Source organism: Mustela nivalis, assembly GCF_964662115.1.
Source record: "Mustela nivalis genome assembly, chromosome: 18".
NCBI classification, from domain to species: Eukaryota; Metazoa; Chordata; class Mammalia; order Carnivora; family Mustelidae; genus Mustela; species Mustela nivalis.
Window position 1 is genome coordinate 58,556,856 of NC_139037.1, and position 25,216 is coordinate 58,582,071.

The following is a 25,216-nucleotide window of genomic DNA, read 5'->3' on the forward strand; positions in this document are numbered from 1 at the left end:
TCTCCAATCTCCACTCAAAACTGAGACTAAGCCAGGACAATAAAGAATATCTCTCTTTCGCATAAACAGGATGACTTGCTCTTAGCGTTAAGCAATAGCAGGCAACATTGGGAAAATGGCAAGAACATAGACAGAGAATCCTGTGGCAAAGATAGGCACAGGTACACAGGGATGGCCAAAAGCTGAGGGTGAAGAAGGAACATTGAGAAAAATCCTCCAGCACTCCAGCCCCTGCCCTAAATACCAGGTAACAGAAAAAATGTGAAGTGGTGTACTGAAGATAACTATTGCAACAGCAGAATCTAATTCCAACTTTGTTCCTTACCAGATTGGTTCATCCTAACATCCTAGCAGAATAGCAGTGCCCAGTTGAAGACAAATATAGTACTTACTTGGGGCGCCTGGGTGGCTCAGTTGGTTAAGCCGCTGCCTTTGGCTCAGGTCATGATCTCGGGGTCCTGGGATCGAGTCCCGCATCAGGCTCTCTGCTCAGCAAGGAGCCTGCTTCCCTCTCTCTCTCTCTCTCTCTCTCTCTGCCTGCCTCTCCATCTACTGTCAAATAAATAAATAAAACCTTTAAATATATATATATATATATATATATATATATATATATATATATATAGTACTTACTTGAGTCTCCACTGTTCCATACATGCTATTTGGCATGCAATCAAAAAAAATTACAAAATGAAAAGAACAAATAATCCTCTGCCAAGCAGCAATAGACTAATTAATAAACCACACATTGAAATGAGCATATTTTGGAAATATCAGAATTTTATGTGTTGAGTGCTTCTGTGAGAAGGACAGACAATGTACATGAACAGATGGGGGGATTTCAGTAGAAATTAATGAAGAATCAAATAGGAAATGCTGGAAAAGAAAATGTATCACAAAGGATGCTTTTGAAGGACTCATGAGTAGGCTCAAAACAAAGCTGAGAAAAGTGTCAGAACTTGAGTATAGATCAATTGAAATCATCCAAACTAAAACAAAAAGTGTGAAGAACAAAGAATAAAGTATCAAAGAACCATGGGAAAACTTCTTTATGGTCCCATAAATGTGATGGAAATCTAGGAAGAGATGAGAGAAAAAAAATATTTGCATAGATAATAGCAGAGAATTTCCCCCCAAAATAAAACAAGACCTCTGCCAAGTCCAAGAACCTCTGAGTACCCAAGCAGGATTTAAAAACAAAAAACAAGAAAGGAAACTTGATCTATTATTGCTAAATAGCTAAAAATAAACAAGGCAAAGGAAATATTGATGGCAGAGAAAAAGGACACATTACATACAAAGAACAGAGATGAGAAAAAAAGCTGACTTCTCATTAAAAACCATTCAAGCCAGAGTCAGTGGAGTGGTATCTTTAACATTCTGAAACAAAATAGTGCTAATCAAAAATTCCTAGCCCGATGAAAATGTTTCTCAAAGAAGTATGCAAAAATAAATATTTTCAGATAAATAAAAGCCAATAGAATTCACTACCAGCAGATCAGTACTTTAAGAAATATTAAAGGAATTTTGGGGCACCTGGGTGGCTCAGTGGGTTAAGCTGCTGCCTTCAGCTCAGGTCATGATCTCAGGGTCCTGGGATCAAGTCCCGCATCGGGCTCTCTGCTCGGCAGGGAGCCTGCTTCCTCCTCTCTCTCTCTGCCTGCCTCTCTGCCTACTTGTGATCTCTGTCAAATAAATAAATAAAAATCTTTTAAAAAAAAAAATATTAAAGGAATTTCTACAGAATATTATACCAGAAGTAAGTTTGGATCAAAAGAGAGAAGAAAAGAAAAGTGAAAGAGAAGGAAATGGAAAGAGAAAGAGATAGAAATTGAGACAGAATGGGGCGCCTGGGTGGCTCAGTGGGTTAAGCCGCTGCCTTCGGCTCAGGTCGTGATCTCAGGGTCCTGGGATCGAGTCCCACATGGGGCTCTCTGCTCAGCGGGGAGCCTGCTTCCTCCTCTCTCTCTCTGCCTGCCTCTCCAACTACTTGTGATTTCTCTCTGTCAAATAAATAAATAAATTAATTAAAAAAAAAAAAGAAATTGAGACAGAATGAATAAACGAACTTTGAAAATGCTTAAAATCAAGGCAAATATAAAATAGTTTTTCTTATTTTTAACCACTTGAAAACATTCATTAAAGCAAAAGTGTGAGCTGTTTTGTGAGTTTATAGCATATACAAGAAGAAAAATGTGACAATACCATAAGGCAGAGCAGAGAGTAATTGGAAGCTTGCTGTTCTACACTACATGAATCCACATAATATTAGAAGGTAGACTGTGAAAAATTATAGGTGCATATTATAAGCCCCAGAGCAACCATTAAAAATCTTAAACTGGTATATAATAAGCCAGAAGTAGAGAAAAAATGGAATTATTAAAAAAAAAACTCTATCCAAAAGCAGGAAAATTGAACAAATAACACATGGTGGAAATAGTAAACATTAGCATGATGTTTAAATCATGTGATATCAATAATTACATTAAATGTAAATGTTCCAAACACACCACTTAAAACAGATCATCAGATTGGATAAAAAAGCAAAACCTAAGATATACTTTATATTTTTTGTAAGAGAAAGTTTTTAATATAAAGAGGTAAGTAGGCTAAAAGACTAAGGATGAAAAAAGGTATGCCATGCTAAAACAAATCAAAAGAAAACTGGACTGTCTATATTCATACCAACAAAGAGTTAATACAAGGAATATTAGCAAGTAACATACAATTCTAAATGTGTATGTACCTAACAAGTGTTTCAAGATTCATGAAGCAAGAACTGATAGAAACCCACAAGTATATTTGGAAAACTAAATAGTTCCCTTAGTAATTGACAAAGCAAGAAGACAAAAAATCTGTAAGGATATCGAAGACTTGAACAACGTTACCAATCAGCTTGACTTATTTGCCATTTAGAGAACATGTCATCCAATAGTGGTTGAATACACATTACTTTCAAGTGATTTGGAACATTTGCCAATATAAATCGTATTCTGGACCATAAAGCAAACCAGACCAAACTTAAAAGTAAAATCATGCAAAGTATGTTCTCTATTCCAAATGGAATTAAATTGTATCAAGCAAGTGATACCTGTTACCAACCACCAGGAGCAGCAGTTCTAGAATGTCAACCCAGTGCATGGCTTCCAGATGTCAAGGTCCCTGAAAATATTGGGAACAATATTTTGCTGATAAAATTAACAATTTCAACAAAATGTATGAATTCCTTGAAAGACACATATTATCAAAGCATACACAAGAAGTGAGCCTGGATAGTCCTATATCTCCTAAATAAGTTGAATGTATAGATAAAAGCCATCTAGCATTTTAGCTAGGTGTTGTATGCAACTGATGAATCACTAAATTCTACCTCTAAAACTAATAACTTGCTAAAGTAATTTATTAGTTCTACTAGCTTTTTTGTTTAAAACTTTAAAAAAGAAAAAACCCATCTAGCGAAGAAAACCTAGGGGCAAATGGCTTTACTGGCAAATTCTAGCCAAATACATCAGAAAAAAAAATGATTTTAATTCTAATCAAAATCTTAAAAAAATTATAGACACGATACCTGTCATTTTATGAAGCAGCATTACCTTGATAACAAAATCCAACAGTGACATAAAAGCAGAAAACTACCAATATTCTTCAATACAATAGATGTGGAAATTCCCAACAAAATATCATTTAGCGGTTTCTACAAAGGATAATTCATCACAAGTAGTGTAGATTCTGAAATTGCAGATTGTTTCAATATACAGAAGTCAAACTGTCTAATTCAGTTAGAAGGAGAAGAAGGTTTTGACAAAATTGAACATTAATTCATGACTTAAAAAAAAAAAACCCAAAACCTAGGAATTAAAGGGAAACTTCCTCAAGCTGATAAAGGCCATTGGCAAAAATATTGATAACATCATTTTTAATGGTGAAAGATTGAATTCTTTTTTAAAGTTTTCATTTTAATTCTGGTTAGTTAATATAAATAAAATACAAACCACTAGATGGAAAAAAAAAAAAAAAGATTGGATCCTTTCACCTGAAGTTTGCAAACAAGGCAAGGACTTATACTCTCACCACCCCATGTCAACATCATATGGGAGGTAGTAGCCAACACACTAAGGTGAGAACAAAAAGATAGGAAAGGAAGAAATAAAACTCTAATTACAGAAGCCAAGATTATGCAGAAAAGTTCAAGGAATTAACGAAAGAACTAACAAATTAGTTCAGCAAAGTCACTGGATAAAAAACTAATATACAGAAATCACTATACTTGTTCTGAAGTATTGGAAATTGAAATCAGGAAAGAAAAAAGCAGTACCATTTACAATAGCACCAAATATATAATTGGGGGGTGGTGAGCAGGGGGCATGAGTGTGTGTGCTCCCTATGCTGCATATTACAAAGTACTGATGAAAAAATTAAAAGATCATTCAAACAAATAGATATGAGTTTCTCATAGAATGGAAGACTCAATTTTGTTAAGCAATTTATCCTAAATTGATCTATAAGTGCAACAAGTCCCACTCACTATTCCAGCAGGAGTTTTTGCAGAAATTGACAAGCTATTTCTAAAATCTGCAAGAAGCAAAGAAATAAAAATGAACTAAAAAATAAAAAAGCAAAACAATATTGGAAGATTCACACTATCTGATCTCAAGACTTAATATCAAGATAGTGTGATATTGGTGAAAGGATAGACACATAAAACAGTAGAACATAATAGCGTCCAGAAATAGACCCAAATATATATGCTCAGTTGACTTTTGACAACTGTGCCAAAGCAATTTAATGGGAGAAATAATCTTTCAGCAAAGTATTCAGGAATAAGTAAGCATCCATGTGCAAAAGAATGACTCTCAACCTATACATCATACCATATGAAAAAATAACTCAAAATGGGTCTTAGACCTAAATGTAAATCCTAAACAGTAAAAAGTGGAAAATGTGGGATAGCTTTCTTTATCACCTTGAGTTAGTCACGGAGTTCTTGGTATGATCCATATAAGAAAATTGATCAGCTGTACTTCATCAAAATTTAAAACTTGTGCTTTTCAAAAGACACTGTTACCCCAAAGATACAGATGTAGTGAAAAGAAGGGCCATCTGTACTCCAGAGTTCATAGCAGCAATGGCCGCAATCGCCAAACTCTGGAAAGAGCCAAGATGCCCTTCAACAGATGAATGGATAAAAAGACATGGTTCATATATACAATGGAATATTATGTATCCATCAGAAAGGATGACTACCCAACTTTTGCATCAACATGGACGGAACTGGAGGAGATTGTGCTGAGTAAAATAAGTCAAGCAGAGAAAGTCAATTATCATATGGTTTCACTTACTTGTGGAGCATAAGGAATAGCATGGAGGACATTAGGAGAAGGAAAGGAAAAGTGAATTTGGGGAAATCGGAGGGGGAGATGAAACATGAGAGACTGTGGACTCTGAGCAACAAACTAAGGGTTTTGGAGGGGAGAGGCTTGGGGGTTAGGTGAACCTGGTGGTGAGTATTAAGAAGGGCACATATTGCATGGAGCACTGGGTGTGGTGCATAAACAGTGAGTCTTGGAACACTGAAAAAATAAAATTAATTAAAACAAAAACAAATTAATGCGTTTAATTGGATTTGAGGGTGGCACTAGCAGGCTTCTAAGCTAACAGTCCCAGTCTGCTATGCAGAAGTAAACAACACAGAGCCAATACACAGAGGCTGTCTTTGGCTAATTTATAAAAGTGTTCTCAAGTTGGGTTCTTATCATTTGGGACTCTGTCTGGTGTTCCACTGCTTACATACAATATGAGTTTAACTATTCTTTGTGATTTTTATGACAGTACAGCCTAACTGAAAATTATTTTTTTAGCCTATCAGTAATAGGATACTACATAACACTTGAATCTTTTGTCCCCACTACAGTGTTCAAATAGAATTTTAATGTAGCACTTAGAAAGTGTTAAAAGTAGTTACTAATGACAAAATTGTCATAGTAAACTCAAGCAAGTAAAGTTCAGCACTTGGTAATTGCTTTTTTATTCTGCATAGTTTCATTGAGGCTTTTATATTATTTTAAAAAACTATTTCATTTATTTATTTGTTTGACAGGGAACAAGAGAGGGAACACAAGCAGGGGAAGTGGGGGAGGGAGAAGCAGGCTTCCTGCCAAGCAGGGAGCCTGATGCAGGGCTCCATCCCAGGACCCTGGGATCATGACCTGAGCTAAAGGCAGATGATTAATGACTGAGCCACCCAGGTGTCCCAAGGCTTTAGTTATGATTGTATTCAGAGTATGGGAGCATTTCTTCCAGCAACATTTCAGGTAGGATTATGTTGAACTTCAAGGACAGTAGTTTTCTCAAGTTCCCTATCAAGTATTCTTCCCAATCCCCAAAAGGAAAGGTTTTTTTAAATTATTAACATTTGGTCATTTAATTTTTCTTTTAAAAGTAGGCTCCATGCCCAGCATGGATCCCAACATGGGGTTTGAATTCATGACCCTGAGATCAAGACCTGATCTGAGATCAAGAGTTGGACCCTTAACCTGCTGAGGCACCCAGGCACTTCTGGTCATTTAATTTTCAAATGTATTCATTATTGGGGCAAGGTTGGCATCTTTTTTAAAAAAGTTTTTTAAAGATATTTATTTATTTGACAGACAGAGATCACAAGCAGGCAGAAAAGAAGGCAGAGAGAGAGAGAGAGGAGGAAGCAGACTCCCTGATGAGCAGAGGACCCGATGTGGGGCTCAAACCCAGAGCCCCGGGATCATGACCTGAGCTGAAGGCAGAGGCTTTAACCCACTGAGCCACCCAGGCGCCCCAAGGTTGGCATCTTTACACACTTCTCTCTGTGGGTGCCAGTAAAAACATACACAGACGTTGAAAAGGAATTGGCCAGTATATTTTAAACTGTTTAATGTGTCTCTCTTAGATCTACAAACCTTAGAATAGGAAATTTAAAACAGAAAAGATAAGTATCAATGATGTCATTGTGCTTTTACAAATGGATATAACAAGTGTTCATCAATAGAGCCCGAAAAGACTTGGTATATTCCTGTAACAACAAGGAGTTGTTAAAATGATGGCATAAACGTGACAAAACATGGGGCACCTGGCTGGCTTACACAGTGGAGCTTGTGATTCTCGATCTTGAGGTTGTGAGTTCAAGCCCCACATTGGGTGTGGAAATTACTTAATAAAATCTTTTAAAACCATGACAAAACATAATGTAATTTACAGAAAATAGGTTTCAATCTTCACAGATTAATATAAAAAAAATGTGTGTGTGCGTGTTTACGTGCATCAGATAACATGTGCAGGATACCTCACATAAATGTTCTGATAGGGAGGATTTTATGTGGGTTTCTTCTGTCTTTTAGATTTTGCAGTGAATGTCACTTTGCCAAAGCAGTAAATCTAGGTGAAATGGGATATCTGAAATTATTAAGTAAATATTAATCTTTTCTTAATTTCAGTTTTGGATTGTCCATTGCTAGTGTATAGAAATTAATTTTTTATGTTGATCTTCTACAGTCTTGCTGAACTTCCTCATTAGTTCTAATAGTTTTAAGTTGACTTCTTAGGATTTTCAATATACAAGTTTATCATATGCAAATATAGTTGCATTCTTCCTTTTCTATCTGTGTGCTTTTTTTTCTTCTTCTTGCCTGCTGGTCCTAGCTAGAAACACCAGTACAGAACTGAAGTAGCAAGAGCAGATATCCTTGCATTATTCCTGAAAACATTCAGTGTTGGCTGAATGTGTTTTCTTCACAGATGTCTTTTATCAAATTGAAGAAGTTTCTTCTATTCCTAGTTTATAGACTCTTCTTAAAATTGTTTTATTGTCAACTGCTTTTCATGTGTTTAAGGAGTTAATAAGGTGGATTTTGTCCCTTATTCTATCAGTGTGGTACATCGCATTAATGATACTCAGGTTTTAAACCAACCTTGCATTCCTGAGATAAATCCCACTGGTCATTCTGTATAATACCTTTTATGTACTGCTGGATTAAGTTAGCCAGTATTTCATTGAAGATTTTTACATCTATATTTGCAAGGACTATTATCTTTAGTTTTCTTGTGATACTTTTGTTGATTTTGTGTCAGAGTAATACAGGCCTTATAGAATGAATTGAGAGTATCCCTGGCTTCTGTGTTCTGGGAGAGTTTGTGAAGAACTGGTGTTAATTCTTCTTTAAATATTTGGTGGAGTTCACCAGTAAATCCTTGGGCCCTTTTGTAGGCCTTTGAGGCTTGCCCCAACCTGACGAGGGCTTTTCTTAGCCATTTCTCTCTCTCACTCTGGTTCTCTCTGTCAAGCCTCTAAGAGGTATTCTGTTTCTATTGTAGCTCCCATGGAGGTACTAACCTCCTCTTAATTCCTCTTCTCCAAAATCTCCCTTCTTTTGAACAATGATCTTGGACTTGAACTCATCCACACTCTTTCAAACAAAGCCAGTCCCTTTAGGGAGAGCTGCAGAGTTCTCTGTTCTTATGGTCTACCTCTCCTCCTGGGCAGAATGTTTCACACTTCTCTGGTTCTGGGGGCTGGGACAGTGACCCTCCTCTCTATAAGCAGGGTATTATACAGAGATAGGAGCCCTTGGTTTATCAGCTAACCTCTCCTGAGGTAAAACTTCTGTCCCATGAGCAAGCTGGGGCAGGATCAATCAGGGTCCATTTTTCTGGTCTGCCACATCTGGAGAAGAACCTTCACTCCAGGTGGGGACTGAGTGTGGAAAGGAGTCCCAGACTTCTCAACCGTACTTGCCTGGAATAGAGCTTCCGCATCATCAAGCTGGAAGGAAAGACAAATGATGTTAGCCTGTCCTCCTGGGTGGAGATGATAGCCCTATACTGGGAAATGGAGAGAGAAGGTCTTCTTGGCCTACTTGCCTAGGGCAGAGCTTATGTCACCCTGAGTTGGGGGATTCAATAAGAGGAGGTGATTCATGGCTGACATGGCATGGTTTCTCCCTCTGCCCCTCCCCCCCAAATAAATGAATCTTTTAAAAATATTTGTTTAATGAAGGAACAAATGGAAAAAAGTAATTACCTCAATGCCCCAAGTTTATAATTCTTGCCAGACTTCATCATTCTGGATATTTGCTTTATTTCTTCCTTGCTTCCTTTCAAACAATTGATTTAAATTTAGTTATTACATAATCAGAACTGGAATGTATACACCTCTTGGGCACAGTAAAACTTCTCAGACCTTGACATCAGACTAGACACTGACATCCTCACTTCCTCACTCTTGAGACACTCACTGAGACTTTTTCCAACGAAGAGGAAGAAAGTTCTGGCTCCCTCACCTGCGCTATAGGGAAGCTGGCAGTGTTATTCACCTACAGGTCCCAGCAGCTGTGGGCTGCCTCAAAAGATACAGGTAACTGGGAATTAGAAGTAGGGGAGAAGAGGGACCCATTCAGGACTCCTATTCCTGTATTCTGCCTTTAAGGTGTCTTGATTGTTTTTCTATTGGCTTGTGCCTCTTGACTTGTAAGAGCTATTTTTATATTTTTAATATAAGCCCTCTGTCAGATATATGTACTGCACTTATCTTCTCCCATCCCGTGATTTACTATGTCTATGGTATTGGATTTACTTGTCTATGGTCTTGGTGAAATTAACATTTTGTCATTTTACTCTCTTATAACCTTTTTTTTAAGAAAAAATGTAAATGCATATAATATAATGAACCATTATATACTTATTACTGAGTTTTAACAAATAACTATTCATGGCTAATCTTATTTTATCTCTATCTCCACCTGCTTTTCCCAGCCTGTATTATTTTGAGGCAATTTCCACACATTTCATCTGCATGTATCTCTAAGAGATAAGAATTTTATTCTTAAAACATAACCACAATACATTCTCTTCTTCTCTATTTCTTTTCCCCCTTCTTCTCCTTCTCTCTGCCCCAACGCATAAAACATTCCTTGACATCATCAAATATCCAGTCAGTGTTCCTGCTTTCCCAAATGTCTGAGAAATGGGATTTTTAAAGTATTTTTGTTCACTGTTAAAATGAGGTCTCATAATGTTTTGTGATGAACAGATGCATTCTTAATTTGAATAGGGTATAATATAGCAATCTTTTCTTTTATTATTGGGGAACTTTATGTACTTGTTAACTTTTCCTACCCTGAGATCATCAAAGTATTCCCCTGTGTTATTACATGGTACAGTGGTACAATGACCTCTCATCCCAACTACCCAGAGGTAAGTCAGACTGCATATTTTAGGGGCACAGTCCTCATAAGTCTTCAAGTCCTCACCAGAGCTGCAAGTTCATGGACTCCATTGCCACCCTTACTTCTGACCAGCTGACCACCAACACTTCAGGTTTGATAATTCACTGTAACCACTTACAGAACTCAGGAAAACACTATACGAATTACAGTTTTGTTTTAGCAAAAGTATGTAAACAGAACCAGCCAAAAGGGGAGACAAATAAGCTGAGGTCTGGGAGGGACATGTTGCCATCTCAGCAAACAGACGTGTGACAATACTCAGAATATTGCCAACTAAGGAAGCTTACCCAAGCCTCAGTGTCCGTAGACATGATTGATTGAATCATTGGTCTTGTGCCTCGATCTCTAGGCTCCTTTCCCCCTACAGATTAATATTACCCAGCTCAAATCCCAACCCTCGAACCACATGGTTAGTTTTTCTGGTGTGATCAGCCCCCATTCCATCCATCATCACAGACTATCTAGGGGTTCCCCATAACTCATCTTTCCAGCATAAACGAGCAGGTATAGTCTGAGGACACCCCCCACACCATGAATAAGAAAGATTCCTATCACTCAGAAGATTCTAAGGATTTAAGGCCTATCTTCCAGGACCTGGAGACAAATTTCAGCCAAACTATTTATTACACAGGTGCATACAATTTAGAAGTGTCCTATGGTGTTGGTGAATTTAACATTTTATCACTATGAAGAGTCTCTCTAGCAATGCTTTTAAAGTGGTTGTATTGATATAACTCACATATTATAAAATTCACACTTCTAAAGTATACAATTCAATTCAATGGTTTTCAGTATGTTAATAGAATGTGCAACTATTATTCTCACTCCAGAACATCTCCATCACTCCAGAATGAAACTCAATCCCTATGCACAGTCACTCCGCGTTCTGCCTTCCTCCCAGCCCCTGGAAGCTACTGCTCTACCTTCTGTCTCTATGGGTTTTCCTATTCTAGACATTTCATATATGTGGAATCATATACTATGTAGCATTTTGGGCTGGTTTCTTTTATTTGGCATGTTTTCAAAGTACATCCATGTATCAGTACTTCATTCCTTTTTTATGGCCAAATTATATTCCATCGTGTGGATAAACCACATTTTACTTACTTATTCATCCATTGATAGATACTAGTTTCCACCTTTTTTTTTTTAGATTTTTATTTATTTGACAGACAGATCACAAGTAGGCAGAGAGGCAGGCAGAGAGAGAGAGAGAGAGAGGAGGAAGCAGGCTCCCCACTGAGCAGAGAGCCTGATGTGAGGCTCCAGGCGCCCCCCACCTTTTTTTTTTAAAAAAAAGATTTTATTTATTTATTTGACACACAGAGAGAGAGATCACAAGTAGGCAGAGAGGCAGGCAGAGAGAGGGGGGGAAGCAGAGCCCTGCTGAGCAGAGAGCCAGATGCGGGGCTCCACCTCAGGTCGCTGAGATCATGACCTGAGCCGAAGGCAGAGGCTTTACCCACTGAGCCACTCAGGGGCCCCTCCACCTTTTTGGTTATTATTAATAATAGGCTATGAACATACACATGCAACTTTTGTGTGGTCTTTCAATGCTTTTTTGCCTTAAAATATATTTTGTCTGGGGCGCCTGGGTGGCTCAGTGGGTTAAGCCTCTGCCTTCAGCTCAGGTCATGATCCCAGAGTCCTAGGGTCGAGCCCGATGTCTGGCTCCTTGCTCAGCAGGGAGCATGCTTCTCCCTCTCCCTCTAACCCTTCCTGCTGCTCATGCTCGCTCCCTCTCTCTCTCTCTCTCTCTTTCCCTTTCTCTCTCTCCCAGACAAATAAATAAAATCTTTAAATAAATGAATAAATAAATATATGTATTTTGTCTGATATTAACATTGTATTTTAAAATTTGTCAAAATGATTTCAGGCTTAGGATGATATCTTTAGTCCAAAGAGGATATCCACTTGACTCTCACATAGCTGAGGGCATTAGCAAATTCAGGATTCTTTTTCTATAGCTTCAAGGATATAGCTAATTTCGGGACGCCTGGGTGGCTCAGTTGGTTAAGCAGCTGCCTTCGGCTCAGGTCATGATCCCAGCGTCCTGGGATAGAGTCCCACATCGGACTCCTTGCTCAGCAGGGAGCCTGCTTCTCCCTCTGCCTCTGCCTGCCATTCTGTCTGCCTGTGCTCGCTCTCTCCCCCTCTCTCTCTGATAAATAAATAAAAATCTTAAAAAAAAAAAAAAAAGGATATAGCTAATTTGGATTTGGGCTTCAGATCCCTGCCAGGGCAGATCTATAGGCTCTTTACTCTTTCCCCTAGGTGCAATGGTTCCTGGTATCCAGTACAAAATATAGGAGTTTTAGGGGCGTCTGGGTGGCTCAGTGGGTGAAGCCTCTGCCTTCAGCCCAGGTCATGATCTCAGGGTCCTGGGATCGAGCCCTGAATCAGGCTCTCTGCTCAGCAGGGAGCCTGCTTCCCCGCCCCCCCCCCCCGCCCGCCTGCCTCTCTGCCTACTTGTGATCTCTCTCTCTCTCTGTCAAATAAATAAAATCTTTTAAAAACCCTAAAATATAGGAGTTTTATCAGTTACCTACTTTTGGCAGGTCCTGGACTCAAACTTTTATAACCCTACACCCATGACCATGTCAAAGATAAGAATCTTGCTTCTCAGCCTTACTGTTTTCAGAACTGGCCCCTGAGGGGAAAAGTAGCTCCCAGTAACCAGCTTTCTCTCTAGGCTTCCCTGTTCTCCTGAATTACAGGCTTATTCATTCTGTACACATTGTCAATTTACTGATGCTTACCAACAGACTCTGTGTGTGTGTGTGTGTGTGTGTGTGTGTGTGTGTGTAAACTAACAGGAATTACCTATTTTACCATTACTCAAAATGGAAGCCTCTGTTATATTTTCTAATTTGGCAGTCCTTTTGTCTTTCCTATAATCAGACTGATCCTGTTTAAGAAACTGCAAAACAGATATTACCAAACATTTTTACTTTGGGGAGGAATCCTTTGATCTTAAAATGGTTAATCCTTAAAAAGTTTCTTTTCTTTAAAACCATTATTTTTCACATATTTGCTGTTACTTATTTTCCTATTCAGAGGAACATTGCCCAGGATTTGGAACTGGTTTCAGTTAATCTTTTTCAGATATTTCTAGTATCATCCATGGTTTTTTGGCAAAAGAGATGTACTTTAATCAGGACTGTAGATTTGTAGGAATTGAATCACTATGTTGTACACCTGAAACTGATATAATAGTGTGTGTTAACTAATGGAATTAAAAACTTTAAGGGGCGCCTGGGTGGCTCCGTTGGCTAAGCGTCTGCATTTGGCTCAGGTCATGATCCCAGGGTCCTGGGATCGAGCCCTGTGTCAGGTTCCCTGTTCAGCAGCGGGTCAGCGTCTCCCTCCACTCCTCCTCATGCTCGTTCTCTCTCTCTTTCTCTATCTTTCTCTCACTGTCTTTCAAATAATATCTTGAAAAAAATAAAATAAAACTTTAAGAAATAGAGGTGCCTGTCTGGCTCAGTCAGAAGAGCATGCAACTCTTGATCTCAGGGTCATGAGTTCGAGCCCCAAGCTGGGTGTAGCGATTACTAAATAATAATAATAATAAACTTAAAATAATAAACTTTACAGAAAATACATAAGATAGAGAAACAAATTGTTTAATGACACAAAAAATAATTGGAGAGATCCCAGATGTGGGACATCGTGACAACTGACACAATTCCTCAGCAGGCCAAAGGTCTGAAAAAAGGAACAGTAGGATAGTATTCAAGAATAAATGTGCCTGAGCAGATAATTAGAATGAATGGATTCTGTTTGGACATTGACTTAAACAGAGCAGCTATGAGAGATTTTGGACGTGAAAAATTTGAACAGGGCTTGGGCATGTCAATTGTCAAGGCAATTTCTACATACTGAGTAAAACAGAAGTGGAAGGATGAGTTTACTGCCAGCCTTTTGACCTGCAAACCAGGAAACTCAAGGCTACAGAAACAATGAATTCTGAGTTGTTCACAGGCTAAGAGATATTTATGGGATACATGTAAAAGTCATTTGGCTTTTTTTAGTTCATTGGTTGCCTAGTCATCTTTTTTACTTGAATCAGGGTAGCGGAGTCAAGGAAAGGAAGTCCAGAGATGGCCATGAACAGACCTGGAAACTGGCTGGTGTCTTCTGTTGATTTCTGAGAAGAGATGTACACTCCTTCAAGGTCAGGTTATAAGTTTCCTTTCTCGCACTTGCATTCACCAGCTCCATTTTGTCCCTGACATGAGAGACTCCCATTTTAGTTTGTTTCTGCAACCAAACTAATGCGAGTTTGCTCCTTGGTGAGTTAGAGGTAGAGACTACACTGGGTGGAGCTGACACGCCAAGGAAATTTTGTTTGCAGCAGATAAGTCCCAAAGCTGTGACTCCCCCAGCAGGGATGAGAGGTTTCTTTTTAGGGGTTAGGATGAATATTCAGCAGAGGGAGCTTCGTCATTATATGCAAAGGTGGACCCAAGGTTGTAAAAAACATGCCTATACAGGCGTCCCATATTATGTAAATGAATCGTGTGCTCCTCCAAGGGTGAAGACTTTAGTGGAATAATGAAGCAGAGGTAACTGCTGGACAAGGGTATGGGGCTGTGCTCTGAGAGCCGGTATAAACTGGATGAGGTCTTGAGCTCTTCGTCCTGGGTAAGGAACACGGGGTCTTGTTTGCTTTTGAAAGAGCACTGTATGGGACACCGGGGTGGCTCAGTCTTAAGCATCTGTCTTTGGCTCAGGTCATGATCCCAGTGCCCTGGGATCCAGTCCCACATGCTCGGTGGGAGGCCTGCTTCTCCCTCTCCTAGTCCCCCTGCATGTGTTCCTTCCCTCACTGTGTCTCTCTCTCAAATAAATCAATAAAATCTTAAAAAAGAAAGAAAGAAAACAGCACTGGAGTTCTACTGCTAGTTTATTATCTCTGATATGGTTAGGCTATATCCTGGGCTGCTAGAGACTTAGTTTTTGCATTCTCATTGTTCCCTTAAAAATCCACAACTACTGAGGTTTTTGCATATCTTTGTAATTCTGACACCTCCTAGGAAGTTTTGCAAGGGGTGTGCTAAGGCAAGTAGAGCGGAGATAATGGAAAACAGCTGGGGGCCTAAAGTAACTTCTGTCATGAAAGCTGTACCTCCGCTTTCTTTTTCTGGAGACCCCTAACTCTGCGCACAGTTCTACAGGTAGTGGGAGATGTGAAGGGTTTATTGGTAATTATTACTGAGTGTGATAATGATACTGTGGTTTTGAAATAAAATATTTTAAGGAAATATTTACCAAAGTATTGAGGAGTTAAAAACACGATGTCAGGGATTTGTTCTAAGATTCCGTATCTAAAATTTAAAAATAAAAATGATATATGAATGAGGGGCGCCTCAGTGGCGCAGTGGGTTAAAGCCTCTGGCTTTGGCTCAGGTCATGATCCCAGGGTCCTGGGATCCAGCCGCACATCGGGATCTCTGCTCAGCAGGGAGCCTGCTTCCTCCTCTCTCTCTGCCTGTCTCTCTGCCTACTTGTGATCTCTGTCTGTCAAATAAATAAAATATTTTTAAAAATGATATATGAATGAGATGGTTAAAACGGTATTAAATTTAGGATATAAGTATATGAGGTACATTTTACTATTCTCTCTGCTTTTGTAAATGTTTGAAGACTTTCATAATAAAAAGCTACAAATACATTTCCAGCTGAGGAGAAAAACCGTGGCTTCCTGGTTTCACTTGGGTTATTCAATCACAAAACACTTTATTCGGGAACAGAATAGTACATAGTAAAACTATGTAATGAAATAATCTGAAGCTGAACTTGAATTACAAAACAATTTAAGTTTTATATAAAGCACACGCCACAGAATTTTCTGAAGTTCCCTGCAATAGAGCTATTTTCATCTGCCACAACTATTTGAAAGGAAAGGAAAGGAAAAAAGGAACGGAAGTAAGGAAGGGGAGGAAGGGGGAGAGAGAGAGGGAGAGAGAGGGAAGAAGAAAGAGAAAGGAGAGAGAGAACGAAAAAGAAAAAGAAAGAGGGAGAGAAAGCAAAAAGTGGGAGAGGGAAGGAGGAAGAGAGGGAAGAAGGAAGGAACGAACGAACGAACGAGTGAAGGGGGAATCACCTGTCCCCAGGATAGCAAACTAAGACTTCTATCCCAGGAGTGGACTAATTTGCCTGATGAGACTCCCTGCCCTGCCTTCCCCTAAGACAAGGTAACCTGACCTGAAATAATCCTTCTTTCTTTTCTTCCTTTTCTTTCTTCCTTCCTTCTTCTTCCTTTTTTTTTTTTTTTTTTTTTTTTTTTTTTTTTCCTAATCACCTCCTTGTATGGACCATTTGCGCAGCTCCTGGGAGCTCCCTTCTATTTACTAGAAGGGATGATGCTTAATTCAAGAATCGTTACATAAAGCCAATTAGAACTTTAAAGTCACTTGAATCGTTTTTTAATACAATTCATTTTTGTAAATGAAATTCGAGATATTTCTCTTTGGAACATAATCAATGTTTCAACTTTTTGCAAATTCTCAGCTTATTAGGATGAGTAGCTCATGCCACAAAACAGTGTCGATAGCCCTTAGGTGCCTTGTGGACAATAAAGGAGGCAGAGGAGTCAAGCACATTTCCCTTATCTCTTTCCCTTCCCTTCCCGCATCGTGCGGATAGCTTGGACACTGAGGAAGGAAACTTCCTGCCTCCCTCCCTCCCTCCCCACAGTATACCGTCTATGTTAACATAACTGTTGTCATTAGCACGCCTTTACTGTTCCAGGGGATTCCCGTCCAAGCAGATTTCTTGATTGTTCATCACGGGAACTTCCATAGGTTCCATCAATCTTCAATCTTCCATTAACCTTAAATCTCTTCGAAAGCAAGCAGCATCACCTGGCACCTAAAAACCCTCCCCGGTCCCCCCAATCCTGGACTGTATTACCATGAACCTTACGCAAACCTAATCAAGTTCGTTGCATTGAAACCAAACTTGCAATTCTCAGTGAATTCCAACCTTGACTTTGCGGCCCCGTGGAGCTGCTGTCTCCGCTGCGGCGGTGTTCTCACCGCGATTAGCAATATCCAAGGAGCCGACACTTGATGCAGCTTTGAGATCCAAAGTCCCCTAAGGAACTTAGGTTCAGCCTAAGTCAATTTCACGTTTTCCATTTTTAGCACCATCCCCCGACTTGCTCCCGCTCAAAATCTTGGTTAACTTCACCGTGTAAGCTTCAGTTCGCAATTCATTTCTCATGAGCTTTAAGAAATGTATGAAACAACAACAACAAAAAAATCTGACAGTTACCGCGCCAAAGGAAGGACTCAACCTGAATCGCATCTTTGCCCGACCGAGAGCCGGCTGGTGGGAGGCGCGGCCCCGCGAGCTGCATTCTGGGAAATGTAGTCAGCAGGTGCGCGAAACCTGAGGTGCTTCCCCTGGGGCATTCTGGGAAGTGTAGTCCAGGAGCTGGATATAGTCGGCGGCTCGGAGGCACTTCCGCTCCAGGAAGGCGAGGTCGGGGCCGAGGTTGCTGGCAGTGAGGTGAGTTAAGCGCGCGTCCCTGCGGTCCCTCCGAGCCTTCTCGGCCTCGGCGTGGGGCCAACAGCCAGCCGGCCTTCGCTCCTGGGGAAGGGGTGTCGCAGCCGGCGGCGGAGGACGGGGACGTAGGCAGCGGCGGAGTGCCGCTGCTCCGCGAAGCCTCGGCGTCGGGGCGGACGCGCGTGGCTAGCGGAGTTTGAAGGTCTCCCGCGCTCTCCGCGTCCCCGGCCCGGGTCGCGGACCTGCCAGCCGGCGCTGCGCCCGCCTCGCGGTAAAACAACGGGCGAGTGACTTGACATCTCCTTGCCTCGGTTTCCCCTTGGCTAAAAAGCGTTAGCGCCTTCCCAGTGGTGTTCTGAGAATTCAGTGAGATTGGGTAGGAAAGCTAGAAATCAGTGCCTGGTGCAGGATCGGACGGGACCGTGAATTCTGTCGTCAAACTCGGGCCCCCGGTGGCTGGGAAGCTCCTGAGAGCCCGGCGTGGGCTCGGAGCCCCAGCTGCAGCTCCGCTGGCCCTTCACTGATTTACGCTGGGGGGCCGGTCCTGCACCTCTGGACTCATCCGTGACACTTCAGAGTTCTCTTCAGCCGGACCCTGGGGAAAGGTCTCCGTGGTTTATCCCAGAGAAACAGCTGTGAGCACGGCCTCTCAGAGTGCCTGCGGCATAGCGAGTCCTTAACTGTTCGCAGCGTGCTGCAGCTGCGTGTCCTTAGTTTACATGCAGCAGGATTTCTTAGTCTGCGGTTATTAGCCATTATTTGCCTCCGTGCATACGGGAGAAGAGACTTAGTTGAGGCTCTTCCAGCTTAGTAACATGCTCAAGTAATTACACCTATTAAAATGGTGTAATGTGGGGGGAATCATGACAGTCTGTCATTAGCAGTACAACAAATTATCTGTGGGATCACCAATCAGTTAGGGTAATGCTAACTCATGGCTCTGAATTCTGGGTGTCTTAAAACATTCTTCTTCTTCTTTTTTTTTTTTTTAACAAATCTGCAAGGGAAGTTTTATGAAGCATAATGGCATCTGCTTATTTGACACTGCAAGACATAGGGAATACTGACATTCCTATGATCCCCGTTTACATGTGACTGGATGGAGGCGCAGAAAGATTAATAACTCCCTCAGGGTTTACGCTGCTAGGAAGTAGAAAGCAATAAGCAGAAATGCAGAATTTGAACCCAGCTACTTTGGCCCCATTAAGTTATATTGCCTATATGTCTCTCATTTCCTCTCCTACCCAGGCTCAGGAGTGCTCTGGAAACTACCAGAAGCACTTATGTTAGGGACTGTTTTTGTATGAAGGCAGCTGACTGAGGGCGCCCAGGGGAAGCTGGAATCCAGCTCCTGTTCTAAGTTCTGCCTGGAGAAAGAGGCACCTTTTCCTGTTGGCACAAAGCACCACACGGACTAGCAGCTCTCTCATGATGACTTTCCCTTCCACAGTTTTGCCATCCCAGAGCTCTGCCTCTCCCCAGAAGGAAAAGGAGAAAAATGACCAAGTTCCAGGTAAGTTGGGCTTGCCTTCCTATTCCTTGAAATGATGTCTCATTTCAAAAGATCGGATGCATTTTACCCCTGCTTGGAAAGGGTAAAAGGGGACCCAAGATGTTTGCTTTTTATTTCCAAATAATAGTGTGAAAATTAATATTAAAAAAAAAAACAACTCCCACATTACAAATGTGTTTACAAATCAGTTTTAATTGTCCCACATGCCTTCTCATTTGAGTTGACATGTCTAGATTTTTAATCATACTTTAAGTACATTTTGGATTTTTTTTAAAGATTTTATTTATTTATTTGACAGAGATCACAAGTAGGTGGCAGGAGTGGGGGGACGGTGGTGCAGGGAGCAGGCTCCCTGCTGAGCAGAGAGCCTGATGCGGGGCTCAATCCCAGGATCCTGGGATCATGACCTGAGCTGAAGGCAGAGGCTTTAACCCACTGAGCCACCCAGGCACCCACATTTTGCATTTTTAAATGTAATTTTATACTACCTACAATTTATGATGTTGATGATGATGATGGTGATGTTAGTCTCTATACAGTACATCATTAATTTTTGATGTAGTGTTCCATGATTCATTGTTTGCATATAACACCCAGTGCTCATTATAGTGGGTGTCCTCCTTAATGCCCATTACCAGGCCCACCGTCCCCCTACCCCCTCCCCTCTAAAACTCTGTTTGATTCCTGGAGTCCACAGGCTCTCATGCTTCATCTCCCCCTCTGAATTCCCCACCTTCATTTTTCCCTTGCTTCTTCTAATGTCCTCTGTGCTATTCCTGATGTTCCACAAATAAGTGAAACCTTATGGTAATTGTCTTTCTCTGCTTGACTTATTTCACTCAGCATAATCTCCTCCAGTCCCGTCCATGTCGATACAAATGGTGGGTGTTTGTCCTTTCTGATGGCTGAGGAATATTCCATTGTGGATTTGGACCACATCTTCTTCATCCATTCATCTGTTGAAGGGTATCTTGGCTCCTTCCACAGTTTGGCTATTGTGGACATTGCTGCTATGAACACTGGGGTGCATATGGCCCTTCTTTTCACATCTGTATCTTTGGGATAAATACCCAGTGGTGCAATTGCTGGGTCATAGCTCTATTTTTTATTTTTTGAGGAACCTTCACACTGTTTTCCAAAGTGGCTGCACCAACTTGCATTCCTACCGACTCTGTAAAAGGGTTCCCCTTTTTCTACAGCCTCTCCAACACTTGTTGTTTCTTGCTTTGTCGATTTTTGCCATTCTAACTGGTATAAGGTGGTATCGCCATGTGGTTTTGATTTGAATCTCCCTGATGCCTAATGATGATGAACATTTTTTCATGTGTCTGTTAGCCATTTGTATGCCTTCTTTGGAGAAGTGTCTGTTCATGTCTTCTGCCCATTTTTTGACATGATCATTTGTTTTGTGGGTGTTGAGTTTGAGAAGTTCTTTATAGATCTTGAATATCAGATGTTTTCTTCTTTATCTGAAGTGTCATTTGCAAATATCTTCTCCCATTCTGTGGGCTGCCTCTTTGTTCTGTTGACTGTTTCCTTTGCTGTGCAGAGTCGTTTTATCTTGATAAAGTCTCAAAAGGTTGTTTTTTTTTTTTTTAAGATTTTATTTATTTATTTGACAGAGAGAGTGATCACAGGTAGGCAGAGAGGCAGGCAGAGAGAGAGGGGAAAGCAGGCTTCCCACTGAGCAGAGAGCCCGATGCGGGGCTCGATCCCAAGACCCTGGGATCATGACCTGAGCTGAAGGCAGAGGCTTTAACCCACTGAGCCACCCAAGCGCCCCTCAAAAGGTTATTTTCACTTTTGTTTCCTTTGCCTTTGGAGACCTATCTTGAAAGAAGTTAATGTGGCTGATGTCAAAGAGGTTAGTGCCTGTTTTCTTCTCTAGGATTTTGATGGATTTCTGCCTCACATGAGGTCTCATGCATTTCGAGTTTATCTTTGTGTATGGTTTAAGAGAATGGTCGAGTTTCATTCTTCTATACATAGCTGTCCAATTTTCCTAGCACCACTTATTAAAGAGTCTTTTTTCCACTGGATGTTTTTTCCTGCTTTGTTGAAGATGAGTTGACCATAGAATTTCAGGTCCATATCTGGGCTCTCTACTCTGTTCCTCTGGTCTATGTGTCTGTTTCTGTGCCAGTACCATACTTTCTTGGTGATCACAGCTTTGTAGTAAAGCTTGAAATCAGACAACGTGATGCCCCCAGTTTTGTTTTTCTTTTTCAGTATTTCCTTGGCAATTTGGGCTCTTTTGTAGTTCAATACAAATTTTAGGATTGTTTGTTCCAGCACTTTGGAAAATGCCATTGTTATATTGATCGGGATGGCACTGGAAGTATAGGTTGCTCTGGGCAGCATAGATATTTTAACAATGTTTATTCTTCCGATCTATGAGTATGGAATGATGGAATGTTTTTCCATCTCTTTGTGTCTTCAACGCCTTCTCATAAGTGTTCTGTAGTTTCTAGAGTATAGATCCTTTACCTCTGGTTAGATTTATTTTGAGGTATCTTAGGTTTTTGGTGCTATTGTAAATGGACCTGATTCCCTAATTTCTCTTTCTACAGTTACACTCTTAGTGTATAGGAAAGCTACTGATTTCTGTGCATTGATTTTGCATCCTGCCACATTACTGAATTGCTGTATGAGTTCTAGTATTTGGGGATGGAGTCTTTTGGGTTTTCCACATGAAGTATCATGTCATCTGCAAAGAAGGAGAGTTTGACTTTTTCTTTGTCAGTTTGAATGCCTTTTATTTCTTTTTGTTTTCTGGTCGCTGTTGCTAGGACTTCTAGTACTATGCTGAATGATAGTTGTGAGAGTGGGCATCATTGTCATGTTCCTGATCTTAAGGGAAATGCTCTCAGCTTTTCCCCATTGAGAATGATAATTCGCTGTAGGCTTTTCATAGATGGTTTTTATGGAATTGAGGAATGTTCCCTCTATCCCTACACTCTAATTCTAATCAGGAAAGAATGCTGTATTTTGTCAATGCTTTTTCTGCATCAATTGAGAGGACCACGTGGTTCTTGTCCATCCTCTTATTAATGTGTTCTGTCACATTGATTGATTTGTGAATGTTGAACCACATTTGCTTCCCAGGGATAAATCCCACCTAGTCATGATGGATAGTCCTTATAATGTACTGGTGGATCCTATTAACTAGGATCTTGTTGAGAATCTTGGCATCCATATTCACCGGGGATATTGGTCTGAAATTCTCCTTTTTCTGGGGTCATTGCCTAGTTCCAGGATCAAGGTAATTCTGACCTTATAGAATGAGTCTGGAAGTTTTCCTTCTGTTCCACTTTTTGAAACAGCTTCAGGAGACTAGGTTTTATTTCTTCTTTGAATATTTGGTAGATTTCCCCAGGGAATCATCAGGCCCTGGAATCTTGTTTTTTGGGAGGTTTTTGATCACTGCCTCAATCTTGTTACTAGTTATTGGTCTATTCAGGTTGTCAATTTCTTCCTACTTCAGTCTTGGTAGTTTTATAGGTTTCTAGGAATGCATTCCTTTCTTCTAGATTGCTTAATTTTTTTGCATTTGGTTGTTGGTGATAATTTCTAAAAATTGTTTCTTCAAATTTTAGTATATGTGCTGCTGAAGCGAGCACTCTAAGAATTGTTTCTATTTCCTTGGTGTGAGTCATGGTCTCTCCCCTTTCATTCATAATTTTATTACATAATTTTATTAATTTGGGTCCTTTCTCTTCTTTTGGATACATATGGCCTGTGGTTTATCGCTCTTACTAAGTCTTTCAAAGAATCAGCTTCTAGTTTCATTGATGTGTTCTCCTGTATTTCTGGTTTCTAATTCATTGATCTTTGCTCTAATCTTAATGATCTCCCTTCTTGTGCCTGGCTTAGGCTTTATTTATTGTTTTTTTGTTTGTTGTTTTTATTTGTTGTTCTTGCTACCCCAAATTTAAGGTGTAAAGTTAATTTGTGTATTCAAAATTTTTTCTGTTTTTTTGAGTGAGGCTTGGATGGCTATGTATATCTCCCTTAGGACCACCTTTGCAGTATCCCTTAGGTTTTGGACTGATGTTTTCTTTCTCATAAGTTTCCATGAATTGTTTAAGTTCTTTGATTTCCTTGTTCACCCAAACATTCTTTTTTTTTTTTTAAGATTTTATTTATTTATTTGACAGAGAGAAATCACAAGTAGGTGGAGAGGCAGGCAGAGAGAGAGAGAGGGAAGTGGGCTCCCTGCTGAGCAGAGAGCCCGATGTGGGACTCGATCCCAGGACCCTGAGATCATGACCTGAGCCGAAGGCAGCGGCTTAACCCACTGAGCCACCCAGGCGCCCCTCACCCAAACATTCTTGAGCAGAATGGTCTTTAGCTTCCAAGTGTTTGAATTTCTTCTAAACTTTTTCTTGTGGTTGAGTTCCAGTTTCAAAGTATTGTATTGAGAACATGCAGGGAGTAATCTCAATCTTTTGGTAACAGTTGAGACCAGATTTGTGACCCAGTATGTGATCTATTCTGGAGAAAGTTCCATGTGCGTTTGAGAAGAAGTATTCTGTTTTATGGAGGAATGTTCTGTATATGTCTATGAGGTCCATCTGGTCCAGTGTGTCATTCCAAGCTCTTGATCCTTTGTTGATTCTTCTGCTTAGATGATCTGTCTAGTGGTGAGAATGGAGTGTTGAGGTCTCCTACAATTAACATATTGTTATAAATATGTCTTTTTATTTTGGTTAACAGATGGCTTATGTAGTTGGCTGCTCCCATGTTGGGGACATAAATATTTAGAATTGTGCGATCCTCTTGTTGGATAGACCCTTTAAGAATGATATACTGTCTTTCTGTATCTCTAACTCCAGCCTTTAGCTTAAAATCTAATTTGTCTGATGTGAGAATTGCTACCTCAGCTTTCTTTTGAAGTCCATTGGCATGAAAGATGGTTCTCCATCCCTTCATTTTCAGTCTGGATGTATCTTTGGTTCAAAACAAGTCTCTTATAGACAGCATCTGGATGGGTCCTGTATTTTTATCCAAACTGCAACCCTGTGCCATTTCATGGGAGCATTTAGGCCATTCATGTTGAGAGTGATTCTTGAAAGATATGATTTTATTGTCATCATGTTGCCTGTGAAGTCCTTGTTTCTATAGATTGTCTCTGTACATTTCTGTATCACTCTTGGGGTCATTCTCCTTTTATAGAACACCCCCCCCCTTAATATTTTCTGCAGGGCATTTTGTTCTTCTCATTTTGTTCTCAGGGCATATTTTGTTCTTCTTTAATACTTTCACTATGTCTTTACCAGCCCTTTCTGGCTTGCCAGGTCTCTGTGGACAGGTCTGATGTTATTCTGATGTGTTCTTCCCCCTGTACATAAGAAATGTCCTCTTCCCATTGCTGCTTTCGAGATTGTTTTCTTGGATCTTTGATTTATGAATTATACTATTATATTATAATATAATATGTCATGGCATTGGTCTGTCCTCATTGATATTGGGAGGGGTCCTCTCTGACTCTTTGACATGAATGCTTGTTTCCTTTCCCAGATTAGGGAAGTTCTCAGCTACAGTTTGCTCAAATATATTTTCTAGACCTCTCTCTCTCTCTCTCTCCACCCCTCAGGGATCCCAGTAATTCTAATATTGAAATGTTTCACTGAGTCACTAATTTCTCAGTTTGATCCCTTGTGTTTTTGTTTTTCCCATGCCACCTCAGTTTCCTTCTTTTCTATCATCTCATTCTCTAGCTCACTAATTCGTTCTTCTGCCTCATTTACCTGGCAGTCAGAGTATCCAGTTTAGACTGCCTTTCATTCATAGCATTTTTAAGTTTGGCCTTATTAGAACTCATTTCTGCCCTTAGAGATTCTATACTATCGTTATTTTTTTTTCTCAAGCTTAGGTATCGCCTTGATAATTGTTACTCAGAAGTCTATTTCCAACATCTTGCTCATATCCATAT

The 25,216-nt window shown here is 40.3% G+C and overlaps 1 protein-coding gene across 1 annotated transcript in view; it reads left to right on the top strand.

Annotated features, from left to right (window-relative positions):
- The first annotated feature begins 17,695 nt into the window (after window positions 1-17,695).
- The window catches only part of ZNF235 (zinc finger protein 235), a 48,725-nt gene continuing 41,204 nt past the window's right edge, over window positions 17,696-25,216 (top strand). Inside the window, exons 1-2 of the mRNA XM_082710793.1 lie at window positions 17,696-17,771; window positions 19,219-19,281. Coding sequence (XP_082566919.1) covers window positions 19,267-19,281 — 15 coding nt within the window. The 5' untranslated portion in view covers window positions 17,696-17,771; window positions 19,219-19,266. The remainder of the gene's footprint in view (window positions 17,772-19,218; window positions 19,282-25,216) is intronic.